General features: G+C 35.0%; 1 protein-coding gene across 1 annotated transcript in view; it reads left to right on the plus strand.

Moving 5' to 3' along the window:
- The window catches only part of LOC138691409 (mucin-2), a 434,026-nt gene that overhangs the window by 370,044 nt on the left and 40,638 nt on the right, over window positions 1–23,344 (plus strand). Inside the window, exons 8-9 of the mRNA XM_069813321.1 lie at window positions 2,409–2,494; window positions 20,020–20,744. Of these exons, the coding sequence (XP_069669422.1) occupies window positions 2,409–2,494; window positions 20,020–20,744 (811 nt within the window). The remainder of the gene's footprint in view (window positions 1–2,408; window positions 2,495–20,019; window positions 20,745–23,344) is intronic.

Consider the following 23,344-nt stretch of genomic DNA (forward strand, 5'->3'; position numbering starts at 1 on the left):
AAAAAATCCACAAACTATTAGGGACAACAGGGGAATTTTACTTTAAGCAAGTAAAGAGATAAGTTTGGAAGTAAATCCCGAAAAGACAAAGTACATTATTATGTCTCGTGACAAGAACATTGTAAGAAATGAAAATATAAAAATTGAAAATTTATCCTTTGAAGAGGTGGAAAAATTAAAATATCTGGGAGCAACAGTAACAAATGTAAATGACACCCGGGACAAAATTAAACGCGGAATAAATATGGGAAATGTTTGTTATTATTCGGTTGAGAAATTGTTGTCATCCAGTCTGCTCTCAAAAAATCTGAAAGTTAGAATTTATAAAACAGTTATACTACCGGTTGTTCTGTATGGTTGGGAAACTTGGAGTCTCACTTAGCGAGAGGACCCGAGGTTAAGGGTGTTGGAGAATAAGGTTCTTAGGAAAATATTTGGGACTAAGAGGGATGAAGTTACATGAGAATAGAGAAAGTTACACAACACAGAACTGCACGCATTGTATTCTTCACCTGACATAATTAGAAACATTAAATCCAGAAGTTTGAGATGGGCAGGGCATGTAGAACGTACGGGCGAATCCAGAAATGCATATAGAGTGTTAGTTAGGAGGCCTGAGGGAAAGAGATCTTTGGAAAGACCGAGACGTAGATGGAAGGATAATATTAAAATGGATTTGAGGAAGGTGGGATATGGTGGTAAGGACTGGATAGGACTATTTCAATAAGTATATGTCAAAGTTTCATATAGATTGGATAAAATATGTAGCTACAGTAATTAATTTAATTAGAAATATTGATGCGCCATTGCTACCCATTGCATGCTTTCAGTTTGTAAGATATTTCAATGTCCTTATGGTCAAAGTGTAGCCAATAATGAGATCCAATCACTCCGGTACCTTTGTTTTTTTTCCCCCATTACATCAAGAGAAAAAAATACAGTATTACTTATTCATATTTTTTCCCCTCTTTGAATAATGGATATATATACATATGAAAAAATTTGTATCTCATGTTCTTTGTTACTAAGAAAGAAAGTAGTATCAGGGTACATGCTCCACACCCTTCTGAACATAACTACCAAATTTCATGACTGTATCTTAAAACACTTAGGAGAAAAATAAATTTAAGTAAAGAAAAATGTTAAAACTACATAGTGGTTGGTGGGGCGGTGGTTGGGGCGATTTAAACGCAGCACAAACTTTTAAAAATGGCGACGTAAACACATGCTGTAGAGCCCGTAGGGGTACCAAAATTCGCAGATATGCTATTTAAACTGTAGAGAATTTTTCAATATAATGTGATTTTTGACCCTAAAACAACATTTTTTTGTGGTCCATCGTCTTAAGAGGAAGGAGGAGATATTGTTCTTCTTTAATAGTTGTCCAGAAATATAGGCTAACTTAACGTGTAACAATGGTTAAACTCCAAAGCTGGAGTACACACAGGACCAGACGCGGAGCGCCCCTTCACAACGCGACGCTTTGCTTTACACAACGACCCGTGCGTGACAGCTTAATCCTGTCTGCTTGCGACAACTGATCTGCCGGTTGTGTGGGTTTGGAAAACTACCCTAGTCTAGAAAATGGCGTCATGGTGAATTTTCATTATTTTGGAGGAAGAATAAGAAAGGTAGAAATACTGTTCTTTAGTCAACTGTCCACAGACAGACCTGAACCTCACAAGTGATACCAATGAGGCAACTAAGCCAGGAGAAAAAGGGATAGGGTGACCAATTCCTTTCCCCCTCGGTTTATATCGCCGATTAGCTACATATTATACAAATCAGATTTCAGCTGTATACAGGCAATAAAATTCTTTCTCTGACACGTATCAAGTGAGATGTACTACCTGATAATAGAGTTATATCAGCCAGAACCTCAATCAGAGGTAAAGAGCAAAATAAACAGACAAAATGTTGCCATTTCTCATTTTATCGCTACACTAATACTTTTAACATGCTTTTGAACATAAAATTGCATATTGTGACAGCATATTTTGGACATATTTCGCATTTATAGTGATTGTAAAATCTACCATCTCTTAATGATTGAGTATCTTCTTAAAAATTGTCTACGTCGAGATCGTGAACATGGCCACTCACACATGCGCAATATGCTGCACCATCAGACCGTCTGCTCGGGAAAAAGTTCAAGCAGTCATCCAATGTTGTCTCGTGTCTGACCGCGACTGTCTTGTCGCATCTGATTCTATTGCCATTACATTATAAGAAATCAGTGAAACTGAAATACCATGCCACAAAAGTTGAGTCGCATCTGATTCTGTGTGCACCCGCCGTATAGTTTAACTTACATACTATACTAAGTAATATATTACAATTAAATACAAGTTTAAGATACTTGCAACAACATGAAATAACATAAAATATGCACAACTATGCAATTTCAGGTGCAAGTGCTCTGGAGCTTACAGAAGGCACCTTTCCAGCTTATGGGTCAGACAACAACCATCTGGAATTGTATTCAGATTCTAAGGTATTGGTAAAGCACAATTATTTTTATTAATTCTTTTAAATCATAGTTATGTTATGTAGACATTAAACCACTGAAGTAAATACAGTATTAGCATTACTTAAAAGCAAGACAGCTTACGGATGCTGTATTCTTTAAAATCTCTCTACAAAGGGAGAAAGAACGTTACTAGCGATATATGAAGTGCTTTGGGACATTAATGTTTTATTATTATTATTATTATTATTATTATTATTAATATTATTATTATTATGATTCATGACTATAATAGCCTACCATGAGCAAAATTGTTCAGAATGGAAAGTCACATTATTAATTATAATAGAGTAACCTTCTATGCTTCTATCTTTATGTAGACCTACACCATACTGATTTTTAGCACATCGAAACTGCAGGTTATCTAAGAAACTTAAGCTGTAATATTTAGTACAAGTAGGTAGCTTGAATTGTCGCTTAACGTACTACATAAAATCTTGAGAAACGTAAACAATATGACTCCAATATAATATTAAACTCCTCCTCCTACTGGAAAATTAACACAAAAGTAAAAAATACTGAACTTTGTTTCCAGAGCTAGTGTAGGCCTAATCATGTACTATAGTAATTGGCAATCGATACTCGAAAAAGGTTTACACTCCGAATACTGTTCTGTATTCTAGCCAATAAATTTATTCGCCTGAAGCAATTCGTAACTTCCTCAGTGCAATAAGATGGCACACAGAAAGAAATGGCGGGAAGGCTGTGTTCCGTAATTGATTTTTCTTGAAAACACAAGACGAATAGTATTTATAGAGTGTAAAGAAAGTATGGAATACAACTCATAGTATTACAATTTTTAGTCTTACTATAAAGTACAAACGTTGTTAGAAACAAATCACATTGGTACAGTAGATATTATTGCCAATGTTTTAGAAAATAAAACATGTAGGCAGTAGGTAACGTTTGTGGCAAATATATTTTTAAATCACATTCTACACTGCATACATTTTATCTTTCCCCGCTCGCATGTGGGCAGCTGCACTGTGCACTCCCGCCTCCGCTCAACGTCCTCGAGCGGGGGAAGATAAAATGTATGATTAATTTGTACATATCTGAAATCTCCTTTTAAATGTTATACTTTAAACATAAACATTTCACTTATTTCAGTGAATATTCTTTTAAATACCGATATTAATTACATTTTTGAAGGGCATAAAACTTACATGAAAGTCATACACTGGCCACTTTTATAAATTAATGTCGTCATTTATACTTATGTGCGTAGACCTGCCGGTAGCGTTATTTCTTTCAATTGTATTCCTTTCTGAAATTTCTTCATTCTTAAGTTGATTTTCTCACACCAAGAGATAAGCAAAGGCTTCGTATCTTCAGAGCCGTTGTTATTGAAAGCTTTATAATGTTATTGTAAGCAATAATTATTCTAGAAAGAAAAATCAAATATTTAGGTTATGAACGATTAGGGATGATTCAGAAATTATGAAAACATGTATCTTTTGTATGGAAGCCACTAATTGGAAATCGAATTGGCTGAAAGAGCTGGAACGAGAAATAAACAGATTAGGTCTAAATTGGCTATGGAGAAAACTAGGGTCTATAAACACGAATACTATTGGAGGAATAGTAAAAGAGAGGGCAAACGAAATTTCGAGACAAGATATTTTTAGTAATATTAAAGCCCTAGAATCACTAAAATACTATAGGGAGGTTAAACAGTTTTGGGAACAGGAAGAATATATTAGACTAAATTCAAGGGAAGAGAGAACAGGAATGGCATGCTGGAGATTAGGTATCTGGAGACTCAAGAATAAGAGAGGGAACGTAGAGAACGATAAATGTCCTTTGTGTGGACTAGCGGAAGACGCAATGCATATTGCGTTAAAGTATTAGGCAACGAATGATTTGAGACACAGTTGGGTGGATAAAAAATTTCTACAAATAAACGCTATAGTAGCTTATAAAAAATGAATGGTCCATTAAACGCCAGCAGTCTGCATAAATTAGGAAAATTTCTTTTTAGAGTTAAAATTAGATGGGAAGAGAAAGTCAAAGCTCTAACGGATATGGAATTATAAATTTTGAGTAGTCGAACACGATAGGAAGTCAATGAAGTGAACAGAATAATTTTTAAGAGATTGAGTATAGAAGTGAAAAAGCTAAAGTAAGAGTTTTAAATACAAGAGCTATAGGACTACTTATTATTAGTTTATTATTATTATTATTATTATTATTATTATTATTATTAGGGTGTACAGAGGATACTTATAGGTTCGATATGTAGTTGTTCTTGTAATGTTTGTATAGAGAGTAATGGTGGATTAAGAACTGGAACACATTTAATCCGCCATGATGTGAACAAAGATTGATGAAATAAATAAATACACTATCTACCAAAAAGTAATTGAGCACCCAGGATTTTACGTGCTAGATGCCAAGTTTCGGCGGCTACTATGCAGTGGTATGCAGACAATGTTCACCGGTTGGACTGGCCTGCACAGAGTCCTGATCTCAATCACATTGAGCACCTTTGAGACGAATTGGACCGGCGATTGAGGTTTCGGGAAATGCGGCCAACTTCCATTGTCCAACTGAGAACCATATTGCAGGAGGAATGGCGACGCATTCCAGTGGATATCCTACACAAACTAGTGGAGAACATGCCTGAGAGGGTGGCTGCTGTTATAGCAACAAGAGGTGTACCACGAGGTTCTAAAGGGGCAAAAACAGTGCCCAATTACTTTTTCGTAGACAGTGTATATAAATATTGTAAGCAATAGTTCGCTCCCAAAATGCGCGGAGGATCATCTTACTAATACCAAATATTATCCTGAATGACGTGGCTTGACATTCTCGAGGGCATGACCTGGGACGGATCCTTGCACGTAGTCTTGCTGTGCGTCCTATGTGCGATGATCATCCAAGGCAGTCTGGGTGGCATTCGTTACTGGATTCTAACAGGTGGGCCATCCTGCCTCTGCCCTGATAGAGACAGGTATCATCCTTGGGCGAGTATCTGATAAGCCGCAGGGTCCAACCTTCTCTATATCAGCATTGGAAACGCGTACTACCCCAAGACTTCTCTCCAACTCTCAACTCTTGTATATGATAAATGAAATAAGGGGAAGGTGGAGAGTGTTAGTGGAATGATAGAGGGATGTGGTAGTACCCTAGAAAACCAGCCGTCTAATTAATATTGTTTATAATACTTAAGGAACATGCATATCAATTCGCAGAAGAGCGATAAACATAATAATCTGTCGGTTCGTGATAAGAAACATTTGAAATGCCAAGAATCGTCCGAACACAAAAATCACACTGTGACTTAATCACCATTATCTTTCACAGCGATTTTTCCGGAGCTGTGACAGCAAAAAGCTGTTACACCCACCTCTAATCCATACAAAATCTGAATTAATTGAAGATGATTTTGACAAAAAGAATGAGCTCTATGGAGTCTTAATTACGTACAACAGTCGCCTAGCTATGATTCACATATAGGTCGGAGATGGCGATTTCTCGAAGCTGTGATTTTAGAACTATAGTCACAATCAGAACTAGCGACAAACCTATCACAGCGACAAAATAACAGGGCTTCAAATCAAACCCACCACCAGTATGGATACCATTTCTCTGATTTCAAGAACTTCATACCAATACACGATTACCATTTTATTCATGTGCAACCTGTCTGGTAGATTTTTGCGGATATCTTGGATTGATAACATAATATCAAAGACATTTTCTTCTCTTTGGTCTTCCAGATTTTGGTTCATTCTTTATACTTCCTGTTTCATTAAATTTTTGGACTATGTTGATTATCCTACCCCAGTGTACTCCATTCAACACATAGCATACCTTTTCTTGATTCCTCATTTTGTCTATAAGCAATCATGATTGGGAATTCTATTTTTCTTTTTCAGTGAGGAAACCCAGGATGAACAATTGTCAGGTCAGGAATGAAACATTTTCATTGTTGATTTGTTTTAGTAATATTTTTTAATGGTTATAATGTATATCCCTTGCTTTAACCTCGTAAGTAAGAGTCCAAAAGAGTGAGGTGAATATGATTTCCATCTGCCCCTTCTGATCCATCTCTGTGGAAATGTTGCATTTAGGAATTTTCGAACTACACCAGAAAAGTGCAGAGGAGCATCTTGCTGAAAGATTACATTACTGGTAGCATTGTAAATCTGCGGTAGGCCTACCTACTGCAAGCAGTTTCAACATATCGAGGTAATTCTGTAAGGAGAGAATAATCACTTTATATGTTGCGAAAGCACACTACACTGTCGAACTATTGCACTCATGTTCAACAATGGAATGTGGATTTTTATGAACCAAACTGTCTCATTCTGTCGATGAATAGCCTACATAAATATGTTCAGAAATACGAAAATTGGCCTAATACTACACCACCTAAAAACTGTTCGTCATTGTCAATCCCATGAAGAATATTCGCAGCATAATTGCGTTTTGTTGAATAGGCTTCTCGTTTCTTTGAACTGTTTATCTTAATGGTTAATGTTGTTTTTATGTGGTAAATTTCATTAATCATACGAGAATGTTCACATCAGACAAGAGTAATTCATTCAAATTTGCAAGTCATAAAGTGCACTACCGTACACATTAATTCTTCTTACGTCCATCTTGTTCATTCCAATGATGATAATAATCGATCAGCAAGTAACCATGACAACCATGAAATCAGGCGCGGCGCCAGGGGGTGCTTGCGCACCCCTTCTGAAATCCCTCATCCTCCTTCAGTGCCCCTTTCAGATAACTCATAAGGTAATCTTAGTATTATAGGGTGCGATTCATAGACATTTCGCAGCACGCGCTACGAGCGTACTAAGCTAGCCCCGACTATCCACTGGTTACTTGTACAGAATTCAAATCATATCCTATCGCTAACACTGGTTTATGAATACGAAAAACGCTGATCATCTACCGGAAGCCCGCGCTAAAAGTGTCTATGAATACGGCCCTCAGCGTTTAATCATGTATAGACTGATGATGAATAAAATATAATTTTTAAGTTAAGAAAGAGAGATCCCTTCATACTTTATTTATATTTATGCAATGTTAAAGGAGTGTTATATAGGTATGTAAGTATTTCATTGACATTTATACCGTTGCTCGTAACCAACGATTTATAATCACGTAAAATTTTATTGTCGGACTTTCAAAATAAGTTACTTACAATACATTGTTGTACATTCTTTATGGATTTATTTAAAAATCTAATAAATGCTAATTCTTGTAATTATCATCTAAACTCTCTAAACAATAACGTTTAACTTCTAAATAAACAATAGATAGGCTACGTACATAAATTATTGTTCATTATAAAGGGACAATACGAGTAAGTATATAAAAATTTTCTTGCATTTTGTAAACTTTCGTTTTATTACTTTTTGTTTGAAGTCTTCTGTACGTGTGCTAATCACAGATGCGCTTTGATAAGTTTTGCAGTTCAGCAGATTGTTGCGACAATCGTACACACATAGCGTCGGTCGGCGATCAAAACCTCGTAACTCCATTTACAAGTAAAATCGGTTTTTTGTCATAAACTGGCAACAAATAACATTTCCCATGTTCTATTAAAGCATTGTGACTTCAAATCTTACAGAAGCCATCTACTGACCAATTACAAAGACCTCGTATCTCCCTAGCATTTAATCTCAGACTCAAAACCTCGGATCTCCAGCAGACTGGAATCACGAGGTTTCCACTGCTCTTAATCTTAGACTCAAAAGTTCGGAACTCCATTGGGTGGGATATTACGAGGTTTTAAATACCATGCTGATTGATCATTTGCAGACTGAAACTGACATACGAGGCATTGCGACTGATGCTACGTTAAAAATATTGTACTCTGTCTAGTGATCAGTATGACAATAATCTGCTGCAAACTTCGGTGTTACAGAAGACAACAGTTCAGAAATTGTGCCTGCACTGTATGGAAATAATACGCAGAATAAAGGGAACTGAAATGGCGTTTTATTAGGCCTAAAAGATGAATAAATAAATATGTAATTAAATAATAAATGAATGAATGAGTAAATAAATAATTAAATGCTCTAATTACATTCATTTTATTTAGAACAAGATAAATATTAAACACCATTATTATGGTTCCGCTGTAAACTTCGGTGTTACAGAACATAACACTTTAGAAATTAGTCTGCACTCTGTGGCGGTATTGCAAAAACTCCTGTTACAGACATCAGAATATCCAATACCTCCGTTCAACTCAGTAGTAATACTAAGGCTGATAAGAGCAGTGAAGAGGAATCCACTTAAGTAGTTGTGATGAACACTATATGCCAAAAATAATAGCGTTTAGAACGAAGGTGAATCAGAAAACGAAAATGAAGGGAAGATAAATGGACGAAGTGAGTGACACTTGAAATTAATTGTTGCTGCACTGGTACAGTATACATTATTTTGTTATGGTTTGTTGAAATGGTAATGAAACAATATTTTTTTTTTCATTTACTATTAGCAATAAAGTGGCAAAACTTAATATATAAGAAATCGGGATGCGGCTAATGGAAACTGACAGTCAACAAGAAACAACGAATGAAAGAACTAGATCACATGGAGCTGGCGAAAGATGAGGCAGAAAAATGGAGATATGAAGTAGAAAGACGCATTCGTGTAATGCAAAAAGTAGGTTTTGTAAAATAATTTCAGAAAATCAACTAAAGACAATTTTCGATAATTTCTGGACTAATCTGTCATGGGAGGAAAAAAGATGTTTGTAATAGGGCTTGTAGATTGTATTCCAGTTCAGCGTCGAAGGAGAGATTAAAAAGAATCAAATCGATTTTATACTATGCCCAATTATTTTTCATTGGCAGTAAAAGACAGAAAGTCTGCAAGTCCACGTTTCTTAACACGTTTTCCATAGGGGAATGTGTCTGTAAGAAATGGGACCTAAGCTAACTCTAAATCTATCATCAAACCAAAGAAGCTGTTAAGTTTCTGAGCTGCCTAAATTGGAGTTCTATCATTATCAAACTACTTCCAGAAAAATATTTTTTGAACCAAATTGGCAGAGTAACGCTGCCCTCTACAAAGAATATGAGACATCCTATACATAAAAAATCACAGTCCTGAATAAATATATTTATGTAGGTATGTGATTGAGGAACAAAATTTAAGTCTATTTTCACCTAAAAAAAAACAACACTGTCATTTGTGCTACTTTCGTGATGCAGGAAATGTTGATGATGAAAAATATTAGTATCATATTCTTATAAAATATGAAGCAAGAAAGTCTAAGGAAGCAGACAAAAAAAGACACTAAAAGAGTACTGACTATTGACTTGCAGGATGTACTTCTGTGCTTATCTCTCCATGACTCAGCTCTGTACCATTAAGACGAAACTGAAACTGCATAACTTTACGCTGTTTGAGTCACAATGAAAAGATGTATTTTGTTATCGATGGCATGAGCTGAAGATAGACTAAATTCTTATTAATTTACCAGTATAATAGTGAGTTTTATTTACAAAAAAAAGTACCTGAAGATGAAGTAATTTTGTATAGTGATGAATGTACTTAACAAAACAGAAATAGTATTTTGGCAAATGATTTAATCGCCTTAACCATGAGAAGTGTTCGGGAGTTTCTTGAGATAGGTTACAATCAAATGAAGTGTGATTCTGTTCACTCTACAATAGAAAGAAAATTAAGCAACTGGTAAATTTACACACCTACAGTGTATGTTGAAGCATGCAAACTGCCAGACAAAAAATTAGCCATGCATCATGTAATATCTTCACCATGACTTCTTCAAAGTATGTAGTAAAGTTTCGAGGCACTTCTCCATTGGACTTATTTCAAAAGCAGGAGACCCAACTGTCGCCGACAATTCAGGAATAATTATTGAATACAAATTGAACTTGAATTGTGCATGGAACATTATTTCTAAAAGGATGCCAAAGAACAGAGAAAATATGTCTTTACCACAACTTTATACAAATTCTCACCTACTTGCAGTAAATAAATAAAATTATACCCCATGATTTCAATGTATTCTACGACTTCCTGCAAAACGTCAGCAGACACTTTCTTCCAGTTTAGTGGAAAGTATATAATTTTGTATAAATCCCAACACAACGAACAACAGAAATATTTATAAAATTGGGAAATTAAAAATTAAAATTGTCTTTACAGCGTTTATGTTAATTTTTTTTAACAGTTTGTATAATGGCTATCTGTAAAGTTTGTATTCATTTTTATTGTCGTTAAATTTGTCATAAAATATACAAACATGCCTGTATTCCAATTAAGTGTAGTCACTTACTAATTTGGCATCCGTGTAGTTGTGAAAAACTATTGAGAACACTTAAAAGAACATAGAGTATACGAAAGAAATATGTTCATTTAGTAAAAACCACGTAAATCCAAAGTCCTAACCAGTAACAAAAACCCGTAACTCCACCACACACAAATGTATGTAATTTACAATATATACTGTTATCGTACATTTAATGTATCACATTTCGGTTGCTAAATTCAAAACCACATCGATTTTGCTTTAAAAACATGGTCACAGCAACATTATTTCTTTCTCCTGTAAAATTTTCAATTTTGGAGTTACGAGGTTTTGATCGCCAGCCGACGATAGACAAAATTCTCGACAGTGTTAGTCAATACATACCAAATTAGATTTCATTTCAAACTCCTCTGTACTTTTCAAGTGATAATTATATTGTTCAGTTCCTTGTGCTGAACCACTCAATTCGTCTAATGCAGCGGTGACCAAAACTCGAGCTGCAGTGATTACATGCGACAGTCAGCCTATGAAGTAAGGAAACAGAGTAAAAGTGCTTGGCATGAAGACTACAACCAGTGGTGGTTGCTGTACTAACATCTTGATCAATCCCGCGGATAAAAATCTCAAGCTTTTCTGTATCAGTAATGTCACTGCTGTCATCAAGAGCCAGTGAATAATATACGATTTTTCTTGCTTCTTTTTTTAACCTTCCTCTTCAATATAATCAGAAATTTTCTAAATTCTTCTCTCGATACTTGGTCGAGAAATTCGTAGTTTTTCAAAATTAAAAACTTCTTATAGACAAGTTATTTAAGCTATTTTAATCATTACTCTTTTTTTTTAGAAATTCTGTTATATTAAAAGGCTTTAGAGCACGAAATACTTCAAACCCCATTAAACAGCTGACTTCCTTACATTTATTTTCTTACTTTCTCTTCCTGGCTATGATTTAAGACATGTCAATTCCTAGTGTTTAACAGTTCGTTGGACATAATATTGAATCAGTTTTTCTACAATATTATTATTAAATGAATAACTAATAAATAGTTATTCTCATCTAAAGATTAAGAAGATTCAAACTGAGATAAAACCTAATAATTTTATCTTTCTAGGGAGAAGATCTAAAAATATCAATATTCATGCACATACAGAAGAACACATAGCCTACTTAGTGGTCAATAATAATAATAATAATAATAATAATAATAATAATAATAATAATAATACATTATTCAGCGTGGCAATTAATGTTTCTATATGCTCCTAATTGAACCGTTGAGCAAAGTAAACATATTATATTTTGTCCGACAACAAGAAAAAAGTTCTCCTCCTCATTCTTTACGAAAGCACCTCTCACTGCTTGTAGATCCAGAGTTTGTAGAGCGACATGATACCGCCACTGCTTACCTGCAGTATGTGAATGAAACACACAGCAATGTACAGGAAACTTCTTATACCCGTTTGAATGTCTGATTACACGATGTAATCATGACACCTGCTTTGGTCACCGCTGGTCTAATGGAATAAAATGTTCAATGTGACAAAGTGAAACAAATTTCCGATTATATAGGCAGATTCTTTAGCAATTGCTAATAAGCGTCTTTGAAACGTCGGGCCTGGGCAAGAAACTGAGTATATCAGACTTTCTTGGGAGAACTGCTACTTTCGAGGATGATTTTGCGTAGAGTGATGTAAAAGAGGCGAGTGTTCATGAATTTGAATTCCCTTGTGACATTGCGACAAATATTTCAGTTGGAATTCCACAGCTTATGTTAGAAGCATTACTCGAAAGAGACTACAGGACCAGTAAGAAATAGAGGTGTTTTCTGGCACGGTGCTAAAGAGGCAAGAGGCTTGATTAATGCCATAAACAAAGGGTTTTTGGTACATTTGTTAATTTTCGGTATGCTTCTAAAAGAAATTAAAAATATATCATATCTTGCAAATACAGGATAGTCATATTGGACGAGTCCTTACCAAAGTTGCAGCTGCAAGAAAAAATAAATGTCCCCGGCGCAACAGCCCATTAAGAGCCAGGGCCGACCAACCGACTACTGGCCTCACGTCCATATGCTTCTGCAGAGCTGAACAATCATTCACCCAGAACGGAGTTATCGTGTGGTTAACACGATTATTACCCATCCTTTATAGCTGGTTGTAATCAGATTTCGCTACCTATAGCAGCACCTCAAATGCATCACGATGCTGGGTGGCACCAGTTCCATACATTGGCCGAAATATCATTAGAAAAGGTCAACACCTGTGGAGTAACGGTTAGCGCGTCTGGCCGCGAAATCAGGTGGCCCGGGTTCGAATCCCGGTCGGGACTACTTATCTGATTGAAGTTTCTTCCGGGGTTTTCCCTAAACTCAATATGAGCAAATGCTGGGTAACTATCGGTGCTGGACCCCAGGCTCATTTCACCGGCATTATTACCTTCATCTCATTCAGCCGCTAAATAACCTAAGATGTTGGTACAGCGTCGTAAAAACCTAATAAATAATAATCATCATCATCATCTGCATCAAGATAGGCCAAATTGACCTGTTTCGTCTCAGAAGTCATCCTCCCATCGCCGGCGAGGTCTTCCTATGTCTCTAGATCCTAGGGGTTTATATCGCATTGCTTGTTTTGCCGATCTATTATTCATCATTCTGAGTATATGGTCATGCCAATTCTGTTTATTATTCATGATTTTGTCATTTAAGTTATATATATTCAGCTGATCTCGTATTTCTTCACTTCTCATAATTATGGTCTGTGAGAGAGTATCCGACCACATATCTAAGGAACTTCATTTCTGCAGTTTCTATAGTTCTTCTATTCTTTGCCCAGTTCTCCGAGCCGTAAATCAAAACTGGTACTGCCATAGTTTTGTAGAATTTAAGCATTGTTTCTTTCTGTGTTTTATTTTTTAAGATTTGATAGTTCCACATATATTTTGGAATATATGAACTTTGTTCTTCAGGTCTTCTTCGTAATTAAATGCAACTTCGCAGCCTAAATAATTAAAATGTTGCACCTGTTCTACTATTTTATCATCAATCAATATTTTAGACCTTCTCGGGTATTTCCCCTTTGATGCCATAACTTTCGTAACTAATACATAATCATGAGAAAATTTATTCCCTCATGAGGACTCGAACCAAAACGCATTTCATAACGCGAGTCCTAGGCATGATGCCTTAAACCACGATGTCACGGAGAAGGACGCAGCTACAAGAAATAGATTAAAACAGCTTCGTTTTGCTATTGATTTCAGTTAAGTCTAGCAGGAAGTGGAATGCCTTTGAAATTTAAATAGGTACCAAAGACAGCGATGAACGTCTTAGTCGAACAAGAAGACTTCTAGACCATCTTATATAGGGTGACCGGATTCACATCGATAAAACAGAGGACACAAAGCTTCAAAAGGAGGACATTGTTCTAAAAAAGAGGACAGGAAATATGTAGCCTACTTTGATTTAAGCTTAGGGCTATATTGTACTTTAATTTACGTCAATATACAGTACAGATTTAGGCTTATATCATATTTAAACGTATGTTAATATCTATTTTATTACAAAATAATTATGATAAAAATTAATAATAATGATTTTACAATTAGCTACATATGAAAGTCAAGGGAACTATAATTCTGCAGTGCCTGGGAAAAGTGACATAAGTCAGTTTCCACAAACCTTTTTTGATAATTTATTGACAACTTACACTGGTTTATGTCGATTTGATTTTTTTCTGTATGAATTATTGTAATGGGAGAAATATTTATGTCTCTTTTTCCAAGCGAGCAGATGTTCCGTAAGTTGTCAAATTATCAAAAAAGGTTTGTGGAAACTGACTTATGTCACTTTTCCCAGGCACTGCAGAATTATTATTAAAGAGGACAGAAAATATGTATTTATATTTAGGCTTAGCCTATACTGTATTTAAAATTATGTCAATATCTATTTTATTATAGCATACTTATGACAAAACTTAATAATACAAAATGATTTTACAGTTAGCTACATATGAAAACCAAGGGAACTATAATTATTATCAAAAGGAGGAGCAAAGAGAGTTATGAACGTTGGCAAAGAGCATATTCCGTCGATACTACTGCCACCTACAAAAAAAGGCGTCAAATCAGATAGTTTCAAAATATCAGGCATACAAGTTACGGAAAGGAGGACATTTCCTGATTTTTTAAAAATCCGCCCGGACCCCAGACAAAGCCTAAAAAGGAGGACATGACGGGATAAAAGAGGGCGTCTGGTCACCCTAATCTTGTAAAATTTGTAGTAATGGAAGGTTTCTACTGACATATCTTTCTTCCCAGTCTAGAGAATCGGCAGAATATTTGACCAAAACAGTCACATCCTGGAAGGTATTATTTGTCTACTAGCGTCGTGCATTACAGGCACTAAACTCGGTTCAAGTTTGTCGAGTATGGCGAAGTTTGATATTCGTCGATGATCGCTCTGCAGAATGAGGCCTGTTGTGTTTGTTCCATCTTGTTATACAAATATTCGCTGTCCTCCACTCCCATCGCTTCATGTTTTAACTGCTTAAGGGGGTTAGGTACAGCTTATAGCAGTCAAATTTTGGGAAATATTCAACATTTTTTTCTGCATTACTCTTTCTTGCACAATAATGAAAATTGGTACGTATCTTTAAAACACTGTCCTTGTTCTACATGAAAAAAATATTTTTACGATTAAAAAAAATATTTACTTTTATTTCCCCCCCCCCCCAGTTCACTGTGGAGTGATGAAGCATTTCTCACATAACATTCTGTGATGAAATTTTTTGTGTGTATTTATACATGTCATTAATTAGGAACATTAAATCCAGACGTTTGAGATGGGCAGGGCACGTAGCACGTATGGGTGAATCTAGAAATGCATATAGAGTGTTAGTTGGGAGGCCGGAGGGGAAAATTACCTTTGGGGAGGAAAATTACCTTTGGGGAGGCCGAGACGTAGATGGGAAGATAATATTAAAATCGATTTGAGGGAGGTGGGCTATGATGATAGAGACTGGATTAATCTTGCTCAGGATAGGGATCTATGGCGGACTTATGTGAGGGCGGCAATAAACCTCCGGGTTCCTTAAAGGCCAGTAAGTAAGTAAGTATTTATACATGTCATATCTACAATATGATGCAAGATCACTCCTTTACCTTTGATAAATTGTCTGATAAAATATAAATTTATTTTAAAAATGGTCAAATATCAGTATTTTCTTCTAACACAAAATAAAAAAATATTATTTATTAAGGAAAGTGGTTGAAGGAGCATGATATTGTAAAAATGAGTTTCAGCAATAAAATAAAAGAGAGAGAACATGAAAAAGTTAACAAGTTTATGAGTTACGAGGGAAACGCTTCATCACTGCACAGTGAACTGCCACCATTTTTTATTTTGAAAAAAAAAAATATATATATATAAGTAATTTTTTAATATATATATATTTTTTTTTCATATAGCAGGACAGTGTTTTACACATACCAATTTTCATTATTGTACAAGATACAGTAATGGAGGAAAAAAATGTTTAATATTTCCAAAAATTTTACTGCTGTAAGCTGTACCTAACCCCTTAAGGATTTAGCACAGATCTTGCGATTAGTTTTTCATATAAAACGAAGTTCGTAATGTTTTGTTGCCTCTCTCATGTTCAAACATTGCAGGACACTAATGTCTACATCCTGCTCGTGAAAATTTCTAAACACTGATGAACTACATACACTACAACTTACTGTAACATGGATGATGTTCAAGCAGAAGTAAAATTGATTCCCAAAGCCACAAGTCGTGCTAAATATGAGAATAATAAAGTCATAAATAATATTTTCCACTCTGTGAAATTACGTCCTTGCATATTTTCATGACCGAAACTCACAATAGGCCTAATAACCATAACAATTTATTTTTCGAATGTCTAATGTATTCTTTTTGTACATGCGTTGTTTAAAATATATATGCGCAACAGGAACTTGGCCGTTTTGGCGATCCAGAACGACATAGTGAAAAATTAGGTAAAAATACTCTAATTCACAAATTCAACCGGTAACCATAACAGATAATTCTGTAGGACCAAAAAAAAAATAATATTTAAGTAAATTCGACCGGAGACATGAAAACTGTCGCATAGCACTACATTAACATCACGTCACACCATGCTAAGGTATAGGTCTCGCAAGCACGGAATACCGACGGAAGGAATGCGAATGAAACACTGCAATAAGGAAGAGCGGGCGATAGGAAAGGTCACGAGATAACTTGAATGATATTCAAGAGTACAGTCGGAAGAGAAATGACATCGATAGAATCAGTCTTGCGTTGTGAATAGTTACATTATGACTTTAGTTTGTTCTCTTGCATGTGAATACGTGTCTTGTATCGCACGGTATTATTATTTCATTCGTAAACATATGTTGCGCGTTTAATTAGCTTCGAATTTTTCTCTTGCTACGTTCTTTATTTCCACAGCGATGTCCTCATTTGTTCATCTTCTTGGAAGAGAGAGTACTTCCATCGGCCCGCACCTTTCCTCCCTCGGCTTGCCTACATACACACATCAAAACAGACAGCAACGCCGCCAATGCTTTTCGGTAATCGTTCCTTGCGCGAGCTATAATATTCTAAGTACATGAAGACCCTATGCGTAGGTTAATGTATGTGTGTAGCCTATATAGCCTATATGAGAATAAGTGTATACGTAAGTGTTAATTTAAATCAGGAACATGAAATATTACGGTACATTTTCGTTTCATAGATAGACTATTAAATCTATTACTAATCTAGTAATACTAACTCTGCCAGCGAAAATAAAACATTCTATTTTATTCTACTAACAGCACCTTTCATTGTATATATAGCACCCAATTCGCACCCTCAACTGTGAAATTTTGGTGCCGCCACTGCAAAAAAAAAAAAAAAAAAAAAAAACTTGAAGAGTTAAAGGTAGGCACTCACCGGAACGAAATCGTTCGGCGCGTACGGATTTTTATTCTTTGCACTATTTTAAATTGACCATCGCCCACTCGACATATCATCTCTGCATGCATGACTAAATATCATCCAGAATTCTGGCCAGAGAAATCTAGACGGATTTCCGTACAGGTCAAGAACGAAATAAAGAAAGCCACGGCAATATATCGATTCCAAGGCCTTCAATCGCGGTAATACCACAGTCTAGTATATACAGTCACGAAGCTTGAGTTGTGAGGGTACTAGGAACAATAGACCGTGCAGGTACTATTTCGCATTGTCTGTGATGAGGCGATAGTAGCGATCCTAGTGGTTAGTAACTGTCTATGGATGCATATTTACTACATATTGAGCTTCGTGACTGTATATACTGTACTAGACTGTGGTAATATACTGAAGGCATAAATGAAATGGATGACGCTAAGTTTATTACGTTATTTCTTCTTCCAAAGCTAAGGCAATTAAAAATACAACATCCTCAGAGCTACGGTACTCATTTTATTTCCAGATTTAGTACAGAATATTACAAGGAAGTAATGTTCTCGCTCTATCGGTAAATAATAACACTATTATATGATAAATTTGGAAATGCAGAGTAAAGGAGCGATACTATAACAGAAATCCGAATGCGCCGAACGAACCCATTCTAGTAAGCGACCACCTACCTTTATTCTTTTATTTAGTGGTTGTTTCACATCTCTCTCGTGTTTCAATGCAATAAAATTGTATGATCATAATCATTTAAATGCCCAACATGATTTTACGTACAATCCTATATATGTGTTATAATAAAATTATTAATTTAAGTTAAAATAAATTTTGTGTGTAATTCATTACTTCATAAAATATAGATATTATAAAATTACAGCATTATTTTCTACTAATTATAAATGTAAATAAATTACTTCAAATCAGTGCCAATGTCGAAACTGATGTATTATCACTAAAGAACCTCATAATGAAGAATTGAACCACTCATTTAAAAGATGTCATAAACTGAAGTACAGTTTGATCACGAATACAATGACGGCCCAGTTCAAAAGGGAAACAACTCAAAATTTGAAGTTCTGAGAAACCTGCATTTCTTAAAGTTTTAAGTTACTGCGAAAAATCAATGGATCGTTGAAATTACTTCAAATTATGTTTATGATGTTTTATATATATCGTAAGTTTCAAATTAGTGTGTGTTAATTGGATTTTCTATTAGACAACATTAAGATATATGGATCATATGCGGAGGCAAAGAGGAAGGTAGACAATAGGAAAAACTGGAGAATGCTGAGTTCGCCTTTGGGCAGAGCACTATGAATGAATGAATGAATGAATGAATGAATGAATGAATGAATTAGATTCTTTAGAGCAACATGAAGCTTTAAAATTCAGATTTCTCAAAATTTTAAATTTTAAGTTGTTTCCCTTTTGAATTGGGCTGTCGATATATTATTCAAAATTACTATGAAAGAAACTGTGTTTAGAACGTAAATAATATGTTTACTAAGTATGAAAATATGAAAATAAATTGAAATATTTATTAATTAGTTACGTCTTGGTTTTTATGTTAAAGTAGAGAATAAGTGTAATTAATTAAAACTTGATAGTGAAATACTCAGTATGTTTGGAATTTTTAGTACATGAGCAAATCATCATAATCTAGCTCATAATGTTTATTATTATTTCGAATTTTTAGTACATGAGCAAATCATCATAATCTAGCTCATAATGTTTATTATTGTTTGGAATTTTTAGTACGGGTACATGAGCAAATCACCATAATCTATCTCATAATGTTTATTATTATTTGGAATTTTTAGTACATGAGCAAATCACCATAATCTAGTTCATAATGTTTATTATTGTTTGGAATTTTTAGTACATGAGTAAATCACCATAATCTAGCTCATAATGTTTATTGTTTGGAATTTTTAGTACATGAGCAAATCACCATAATCTAGCTGATAATGTTTATTATTGTTTGGAATTTTTAGTACATGAGCAAATTACCATAATCTAGCTCATAATATTTATTATTGTTTGGAATTTTTAGTACATGAGTAAATCACCATAATCTAGCTCATAATGTTTATTATTGTTTGGAACTTTTAGTACATGAGCAAATCATCATATTCTAGCTCATAATGTTTATTATTGTTTGGAATTTTTAGTACATGAGCAAATCACCATAATCTAGCTCATAATGTTTATTATTGTTTGGAATTTTTAGTACATGAGCAAATCACCATAATCTAGCTCATAATGTTTATTATTTTTAGAGCAATACAATAACCAAGCGGAAACATGTTAGTACAGTTCGCTCAATGCCTGGATCACTAATGAAATCAAAAAATCACTACCAGCAACAAGTTGCTAATGAAGGAAGGAGCAACCACAATGCAGACACCAAATGGGCAGAAAACACGACCACTGTGGAGCTGAATGAAACATCAACTGGCACTCCCACTACAACAAGTGTTACTACAGTGGAAACAACAACAGACGAAATGAGTTCAGATACAACTACCATCACATCCACAGTAACAACAGATGTTACTACTATCCAGTCCACTACAGTGTCGCTGCTGTCTACACTGGAAGCTTCGGAAGACGTCAAGGTGAGTGAAAGTGACGTCCAAGAGAGACAGGGGGACTCTCCAACAGAAGGTACAGCCGACGAGAGCCTGATGACCACAGTTACGACTACTTTCAGTGATGAAGATGAGAATCCCATGACGATGCAAACAGAAACAACGTTCATGACGTCACTACCTACAACTATGATCATACCAGAAGATATGTATGTGGCAAACATAACAGTTCACAGTAATGTCACTATTGTTGAAAGAGAAGACAACAGTACTGCTGTGAATGGATCGCTGCCACCTGTGCGAGCCATTTCACCTGAAATTGAAGCTATTCTGAACATCACTCATAAGAAAGACGACGATTATGAATACGACTATAATGAACCTTCACTGCCACCATCTCTGCCCAATTTGAGGTAAATATAACTATCACTATTACTACGAAACTAAACATTATTTGCTTAATTCTTATCTGCATCTTTTACTAGACAATATTACCACCAACATCACCACTACTACCACAACCACCACCACCACCACCACCACCACCACCTTTGTCTTTGTCCTCTTTCTCGTTTTTTTCAACATAACAATTTTTCTTATTTCTTTCTTCTCCATATTCCCCTCTATTACTTCGTCACGATCACCACATTACTATTATTATTATTATTATTATTATTATTATTATTATTATTATTATTATTATTATTATCACCATCATCATCATCATCATCATTTTCCTTCTCAATTTTTCTACTTTTTCATTTAATCTCCTATCGACTTAATTTCCTCTTCTTTTTTAGCCTTTTCTTTCTTATACATCTTGATTACACAACTTTTAACACTGTATAACTTCAGAATATGTATGATAAGACTTTCTTGTGTTAAATTCTAACGTACCTTGTTTACATGTTTCGACCTATTTATGGGTCATCTTCAGAACTGGTCGTTGTTGGTCTTGGCGCCTCTTGTTCTGTTTCCTGTGAGGGTGCGTTCGTGTGGTATAGTGTAGAGTCAAAGCGTGTGTGTGTTTTGAAATTGAGTTGTGTGTCGAGAATTTCGTTGGGGTGTGTTTTCGTGTATCTGTATATTTCATATTGTTCTAGTGTGCTTAGTTTCTGGCTTTTTGGTTGGATGTGTAGTATTTCCATGTCTGTGTTAATGTCTCTGTGGGTGTGGTTAGCATTTGTGATGTGTTCTTTTTCTTTTAGTTTCTCTTCTTCTTCTTTATTATCACTGTCAATGATATTATTTTCCCGGTCTCTTCTCACGCTTTGCATTATCATCACATCGCCATGGGCATTAAAATTTGTAGATAGAAGTCTGCATCAGATATGGTTGAGGGCGAAATTTTTCTATTTTTTATTATGGATGCTCTGTTCTCTTTCAAGCAGATTATCCATTCAACTATCTCTGACCTCTTCCATTTTATACAGAGCGAATCAAACCTAGGGAACCGACACTCCAGCTGTCTCTTGGCACAGGAGTCTGGCAAGCAGATCGCCAACTCTCATGAATAACATTCTTGACATTTCACAGCATTACAGTCTGGCAAGTGATCTTTTTCGTGTAACTAGTGATTTATATATTTAACCAAATGGAGATAATTTTACGTGAAATTCAGAGCAGTTGTTCAAAATGTCCTCCATTAGTTCTATACACATGTTGCAGCAATGTATGAAGCTCTAGGTTACTCACTGGATCTCATCCTAGCTGATACTGCATAATAGCCTGAGCATCCATAGTATGCGGGTTGTTTTTGTACACATTTGTTTAAGAGTATGGTACTCCATAGATAAAAGTCACACACCAAGAATTCTGGAGAGGGGTAGGTCATAATCCAATACTTATTACTCTGTCATAGAAATTTCATGTACAGCTTTCATTGGATGCTCCAATGTGTGTGATGAATATAGTTCAGATAGCTCAGTAGCTGAGATTGACAGTGTAGAGTGCCAGCAGAATTGTGTCATCAATGTAGTGCAACAACTGGTAAGGAAACCCCAACTACTATGTCATGTGCTGGGCTTAAGGGGTTAGGTACAACTTACAGCAGTAAAATTTTGGAAATATTCAACTTTTTTTTTTCCTCCATTACTGTATCTTGTACAATAATGAAAATTAATATGTGTAAAACACTGTCCTTCTGCTATATGAAAAAATATTTTTACAATTTAAAAATATTATTAACATTTATTTTTTTTTTTTTTTCAAAATTCAGTTCACTGTGCAGTGATGAAGCATTTCCCGCATAACTCAAAAACTATTCAACATTCTGTGATGAATTTTTTTGTGTGTATTTATGCATGCTATATCTACAATATGATGCAAGATCACTTCTCTTCCTTTGATAGATTGTCTGATAAAAAATAAATTCATTTTAAAAAATGGTCAAACATCAGTATTTTCTTCTAACACAAAATAAAAAAAAATATTATTTATAAAGGAATGTAGTTGAAAGAGCATGATAGTGTAAACATGAGTTTCAGCAATAAAATAAAAGAGAAAGAACATGAAAAAGTTAACAAGTTTATGAATTGTGAGGGAAACGCTTCATCACAGCACAGTCAACTGCCAACATTTTGAATTTTGAAAAAAAGAATATAGGCCTAAGTAATTTTTTTTTTAAATCGTAAAAATATTTGTTTCACATAGCAGAAGGACAGTATTTTACGCATACCAATTTTCATTATTGTACAAGATACAGTAATGGAGGAAAAAAAATTGAATATTTCCAAAAATTTTACTGCTGTAAGCTGTACCTAACCCCCTAAAGCAAACCTAAAATACCGGCATTCTTACCAAGCTGCAAGCAGTGCATCGTGTTTTCACAACCAAATGTACAGAACATAATGGAGAACATTTTGAGCAACTGCTCTGAAATTCAGATAAATTATCTCCATTTTCATAAATGATTAATTCACTAGTTATGCAAAAGATCACTTGCCAGACTATAGGTTAGTCAGCCAGTAAGAATGTTATCCTCGAGAACTGGCGATCTGCTTACCAGGCTGTA

Source organism: Periplaneta americana, chromosome 16 (assembly GCF_040183065.1).
Source record: "Periplaneta americana isolate PAMFEO1 chromosome 16, P.americana_PAMFEO1_priV1, whole genome shotgun sequence".
Taxonomy (NCBI): Eukaryota; Metazoa; Arthropoda; class Insecta; order Blattodea; family Blattidae; genus Periplaneta; species Periplaneta americana.